The 6,357-nt window shown below is 37.9% G+C and overlaps 1 protein-coding gene across 2 annotated transcripts; it reads left to right on the top strand.

Moving 5' to 3' along the window:
- Positions 1–1,422: 1,422 nt before the first annotated feature.
- Positions 1,423–6,130, top strand: LOC125205829 (receptor-like protein 4). 2 transcript variants are annotated; one of them, XM_048104979.1, is made up of 9 exons: positions 1,425–1,638; positions 1,733–2,812; positions 3,083–3,230; positions 3,774–3,845; positions 4,030–4,098; positions 4,387–4,455; positions 4,738–4,815; positions 5,351–5,559; positions 5,645–6,130. In XM_048104979.1, the coding sequence occupies exons 1-9, from the start codon at positions 1,575–1,577 to the stop codon at positions 5,749–5,751; spliced, it is 1,896 nt and encodes a 631-aa protein (XP_047960936.1). In that variant the 5' UTR covers positions 1,425–1,574; the 3' UTR covers positions 5,752–6,130. The 2 variants fall into 2 exon arrangements, with proteins under 2 accessions (XP_047960937.1, XP_047960936.1); XM_048104980.1 differs by lacking the exon at positions 4,738–4,815 and having other exon boundaries at positions 1,423–1,638.
- The last annotated feature ends 227 nt before the right edge of the window (positions 6,131–6,357 follow it).

Consider the following 6,357-nt stretch of genomic DNA (forward strand, 5'->3'; position numbering starts at 1 on the left):
AGTGATAATATTGAAGGTCAAATTATATTTAAAAAATTCGTCAAAAATATATTGTAAAGATATTTATAAAAAATACGAGTATATGATTAAGTTTATTAAAAATATATACCCTTTAAGGTATTGAGGGTATTTTTGTCCAGAAAAATTTGGAAATAGTAAAAATGTACTTCAAATGATATTAATCCATAGTTGATAGACCTCAAATGATATTTTCAAAGTTCGCGGACATAAAATGATGCATTGGCAAAATTCGTGGACCAAAAAAGATGTTACCTCTTCTACTTAAACCATTAAACGTTGAAGATTAATTGTCTAATTAATTACATCTGAAATATTATTGTATGAACACAATCAAATCTTTTCAAACGTCATATTGCATAGGCTATATTTACTGTATATAAATTGGAGTATAATTTATAGAAGTTGACCCTTTCACTAATATCACTATTTTAAATTCACAATACTCAATCATGGTAGCTTCAAACTTGGCATGGTCAGCACGTTGTTCTAATTAATAGTCGTTGAACTTTGTAACGAAAAATTCGAAATTTAAGAATTCATTATGTATTTAAACTTTGTAATGCAACACGCACAACTATACCATTATATGGAGTATTTTATATGCAACTTAGAATAAATATACAGACTGTCTGATTATTTAATTACAGTACAAGATTTTATATCGAGACGGACCCCTACCCCTGCACACTGAAATTTCCAATCACTCAATCGCGCATTGCGCGATATAATAATTGGGCAACGTAATTCAAACAATGAATATACTAAGCAGTACACTACTTCTTTCCTACTCCTTACAAAAGCTCCCAAATAGTAGTAACATATTGGAAGTTATAAAGTTAATATAACAAAAATAATGAAAATTCATTTTTCAACCACTAATTACTGATTCAGCACTATATGGTCGTAACATGCGACTCCATAAATATAAACAATTAAGATATCAATGGCCCAACTCTCCATTATATTCAATTAAAGCCATTAATCTCTGCACACATCCCACAATCAGTCCCCATTTGACCCAACCCTCTGTTTCTCTCTCTTCCTTTTGTAAAATTATAACATCCCTCAACAATTTCCCCAAGAGTCGAGACTTATATATTTGGTCACATTAATCTATACGGAATTACGGATTATAAAGTAACTCAAATTCATTATATTATTCATCTTGTCAGTTTTAAATTATGTACTTACCAAGTATAACTGAGTACTATAATAATATTTTTTCCTATATATAAACGGAGAATAGATATGGGGTAATAAGTAATTTAAAAGTGATATAAAGATTTAAAGTATTTGTATAGTAGATTGAAGTTAGTGCATTAACCTTATTTAAACACATTCACTAACAATTTATAAATTCTCAATGGAAACAGAAAATTTGTTGATCAAACCAAAATACTCCAGTTTCCTTTTCCTTTTCCTTTTCCTTTTCCTTTTCCTTTCAAGTTTCAACAGCTCCTCCGCTAATTGCGCCACTTCTCTCAAAACAAACACACACAGTTCTCTCCATATGTCCATACGACAAACATTATCAGACAACATAGTCACTTGCCATGTCCGCCCTCTCTCTCTTCATCCTCCTTTCTCTCATTCCCTCCCTCTCCTCCTTCCCCTTCAGTAAGTCCAATACTACATTTCACTTCTTCTTTCTATTTCTATTTCTATTTCTCTAAACTTTAACTAACTAAACTAACTCAATTTCCTCTCTCAGACTACAGCGTCCACATTGACTGCGGCGGACTCCTTAATTCCAGCGACGCCTTCCACACCGCCTGGCTCTCCGACCGCTTCTACTCCGGCGGCGCCACCTCCGTCGTCTCCGAGCCCCTCCTCTTCCTCCACCAGCAGGAGAAGACTCTCCGCTACTTCCCCATCTCCTCCGGCAAGAAGAATTGCTACTCCATCCCCACCCCCGCCCCCGACGCCCGCTACTTCTTCCGCACATTCAACGTCTACGACAACTTCGACGGCAGAGCCCACTCCCCCTCCTTCGACGTCTCCGTCGAGGCCACTCTCGTCTTTTCCTGGAGATCCCCATGGCCCGAATCCATCTCCCGCTCCGGCGCCTACTCCGATCTCTTCTTCTACCACAACGACTCCGCCATCGACGTCTGCTTCTACAGCATCGCCACCGATCCGCCGGTTGTCGCCTCGCTCGAGCTCACCCAAATCGACCCGCAAGCTTACCCCTTTGAGTATGCCAAGAATTCCAGCAATTACATTCTCGTCAATTACGGTAGGTTTTCGTCCGCCTCGGATCAATGGGGCCCCGGATTCAGCAACGACACCGATTTCTTCAGCCGTTCGTGGCAGTCCGATAAGGAGTTCCGGCAATCAGCCCTCTCCACTCCTAACGGGGCGGAAATTAAACCGATTTCCGCGACTAAGCGTATCGCGAATGTCGAATTGAGCCCTAATTACTTCCCTGAGAAGCTTTACCAGACTGCGGTAGTTGCGCAGGGAGATGGGGGTGGGATTTTGGAATACGAAATGCCGGTCGATGCGAAGCTTGATTACTTGCTTTGGTTCCATTTCGCTGAGATTGATGCCAGCGTGACCAAGGCGGGGCAGAGGGTGTTTGATGTGATTGTGAATGAGGAGAATGTTAGCAGGGTTGATGTGTTCGACAAAGTCGGTGCTTTTGCTGCTTATGATTTCAGCCATGTTGTCAAGAATTTGAGTAACACTGTTTTGACTGTGAGGTTGGAATCGGTTATGGGCGCGCCCATCATTTGTGGCCTTGAGAATTATGCAATCGTACCCGTTGATCTCAAGACTGTTCCTGATCAGGGTAAGTTGGCAGTAGCATGTTTTGATTTTTTGAGCTTATTGTTATCTTGGATTCTATAATTTTTGCATCTTGCTTAGTTGTGAAGGAAATGCCAGATAAGATGAAGGGTTCTTTTCATTTGACCATTGTTATAAGGATTACTGCCTTTTGTGTTCTGTTCCTTTCAGTTAGTGTGAGAAAGCTGCTGTTGGTAATTGGGGCAAACAATAGGTTGAGTTAATATATAGCAGAAAGTGATGGTTTTGATAATCTGAGCCTACATTTGTGCAGTTACTGCTATGAAGGCATTGAAGGAATCACTGCGTGTGCCCGATAGAATGGGTTGGAATGGTGATCCATGTGCCCCCACTACATGGGATGCTTGGGAGGGCGTTACATGCCATTCCTTGAAAGACGAAGCCCTTGTGGTCTCACAAATGTAAGTGACTTTGACCATTTTCTTTTATACCAGACGTATGTCAACTAAGGTGTCGTTCGGTTGGCATGAATAATAATCCATCTAGGATTAAGTTGTGAGATTATTTTAGTTGGAGGGGAGTGGCTATGACTAATTATCACATGATTGTCCATCTAGGATTAAAATATGAAATTCAATCTAATGAACCAAACACAATACATATTTAATCATTAGATATAATCTTGCAAAACGAACAATCCCTATGTGGATGATTGTTCAACCTAGTAACAGTCTCTAAGCTAATCTTTTAAATTTTGCATCTCTGTATTAACACTCGACATGTCGACTACTGAGTTTATGGTGCTATCATTTCCTAGGCAACTTTATAGTAGTTTATTTCTAAGTTTGTGTTCCACAACCTAGCCAGATAGAAGTTCTTAATAGCATGCTTAAGCTTCCACTTCTGTGTATTGTATATCTTGATTAGAAAATTTCTAGAGGTTTTTCTACCTTTAGCACACATGTCACAACTTGATGGACTGTTTTCGTGGATCTTTTGTACAGAGATCTTGGAAGCCAAGGCTTGAAAGGCTATATAAGTGACAAAATTGGTCTATTGACGAATTTGGTAAGCCTGTAAGTATCTAATAGTTTTTCTATTCATCTTTTTATGCTTTTCTTTTTTTAAATGATAGGATAAGCAGGCTAATGACGTCGCTCAGATGCCTAATAACTTAGATTATCGTTCAACTAATTTTCATTCTCTTGTATTTTATTCTTGATTGAATCTATAATGTTTCGGAATACTATTTATGTGCAGGAACTTGAGTTCGAATTCCTTGGTAGGGGAGATACCCTCAGGGTTAGGTCAAAAGTCTCTTGTGAAGCTGTAAGATACACAATTTTCGTACTGTTTTTGTTCTGTTTGATATGATATGGTGTGGAATCATTAAGTCTCGACTCTCAAATGTCACTTAAGCGTAAAAAGTAAAATCAGACTGTTCTACTGATTACATCTTAAGATTTTTATCATTTTGGATTTCACAGAGTTATTTTAACTAAAAATGGAGTTTATCTCCTATACTAATGGATCTTGAAACTGGATAGACTGATGCTGCATATTGTTTCATGTTGTCAGGCACACTTTTTTCTTATAATATTGCTGCTTTTGATGCAGTGATTTGTCGGATAACAAATTTACTGGATACATACCAGATAGCCTAACTTCTGCCAGCCTGCAGCTCGTGTAAGTTTTGAGCATATCATCGTTGTTTGAGATTGATTCTAGAATCTTCCAATCCATTATAAAGTATAAACAGAGGGAAATAGATAAATCACGAGCTACCTGTCTTAGCTTTTCAAACACCGATTGCCCTCAGTTCCCCAGGGCAATTCCCCTTAATACCCTCTTCTGTTCAAGAACAGAAAATTGAGAATCTGGATTCCCCAATTTGAAGAACATTCAAGTTCATGCACTATATGGCGAACTTTTCTTTTAATCTTAGTAAATCGTGTTGCTGTCGCTCAGGTTACTGAACGATAACTTATTGGAAGGGCGGGTTCCTGAAGAACTTTATTCGATTGGGGTTCGTGGTGGCGCTATAGAGTATGTCGTCATCTCTAATCTTATGCATACGTTTCAGCTATTGCATACTGTGGCTATTTTCTTGTGATGCTCTTGGATATTCTATTACGAAAGTCACTATAAAAAGAAGTGTGATTTTCGTATAGAATGGCTTGTTAGAGTTGATTTGTTTTTCATCAGCATCATCATACTCTGTGATCTCTTGACTTTATGTTGCACCATGTAAACAATAACAATAACATTACAATCAATTCTTGTATACATACTTCATGCTCATCCTGTATAATGCAGGGTATGCTGTGTATAGCATAATAGCACTAAGTTTGCTTGTAACCAAATAGTCATCCCTAATTTGTAATTTTGAAATCTACTTACTTCATAATCTGAAAGGTTCACTCAAGATACGAGAAGCATGCCTCTATAGTGAAGCTTTGTGCAGTTCTAGAAATCTGGTAGTTGCACATAGGAATAATTATGCAGTTAAATTCGTGTGGCCGAATCACTTGTACATGTATGGATAATGTGCATAGCTAACGAAGTTTATTTCGTATTGCAGTCTCTCTTCTAACAAAGGATTGTGCGGTGTGCCCTCACTTCCCGAATGTTCTCTGCTCTGGGGTAAACACGGCCTCTCCACCGGGGGGAAAGTTGCAATAGGCATATCGTGTCTGGTAGTAGTTTCTGCTCTAGCATTCGGGATATACTACTGTGTTGTCTGGAGGCGACGCTATGACTATGACTTTGGTTTACCTCACGAGCTAACATGTAAGTTCATTTCCTAGCATGTATACACTCATACTTGTGTTTTAACAACATAAGCTGTTGATGCAACTGCAATTGTCTGCTGCAGCTCTTGCGGCAAAGAGAAACCGATACCACCGACAAAAATCGTTGATGGCTCTGGAAATGGAGAGTCAGCATGCTAAAGGATTCATACCAACATACAATGTGAGTTGATGGGGGATGGAGAGGTGTTGTATACAGAGAGAAAGAGATACAGATATTTATAGGCGGAATTCTAGCTCGGTGGTGGTCGGAAAAATGGAGCCGCTGATTACTGGATGAGGACAGATTTGATGCAGGAAGGCAGATTGTGTTAGAGATTTGATCAGAATTTTGTCTATATTTGTGGAGAATTATTTGGATGAAGATAGCTGAGGTATATGCCAGTTTTTGCCCTTTAGTCAGTCAGCATTTTAAGCTGTAATAGTAAAACTATATTTATTCAATGCGAATTTAAACAACAATCTATAGCAACCATGTGTTTCTTATTGGTGTCAATGTTTGTCTTTTGTATCCATATACATATAATTTACTTATGTGTAGTTTGACGATATTGATTATAGTCAATTTTTTTGTTTTGGCACAGATGCTACTGGACAAATAATTACTCCTACATAACAAAAAAAAATAAAAATCGTTATAATATGAACCCCAAACAATAAATTGAATAAGAAAATATCAATAATTATCATGTTTCGTATATTAACTCAATCCAAGTTTATAAAGTGATTTTCATTGTTAAAATTTTTATCTTAACATGAATTGTGAACTAATACAAAC

The sequence above is a fragment of the Salvia hispanica genome, chromosome 2 (genome assembly GCF_023119035.1).
Source record: "Salvia hispanica cultivar TCC Black 2014 chromosome 2, UniMelb_Shisp_WGS_1.0, whole genome shotgun sequence".
Lineage (NCBI taxonomy): Eukaryota > Viridiplantae > Streptophyta > Magnoliopsida > Lamiales > Lamiaceae > Salvia > Salvia hispanica.

Excerpts from the sequence above, each read along its gene's own strand:
- LOC125205829 (XM_048104979.1), top strand. The coding sequence starts at position 1,575 with ATGTCCGCCCTCTCTCTCTTCATCCTCCTTTCTCTCATTCCCTCCCTC. Across the intron at positions 3,231-3,773 it reads GCCCTTGTGGTCTCACAAAT|AGATCTTGGAAGCCAAGGCT; the intron begins GTAAGTGACTTT and ends TCTTTTGTACAG. Across the intron at positions 3,846-4,029 it reads TTGACGAATTTGGTAAGCCT|GAACTTGAGTTCGAATTCCT; the intron begins GTAAGTATCTAA and ends ATTTATGTGCAG.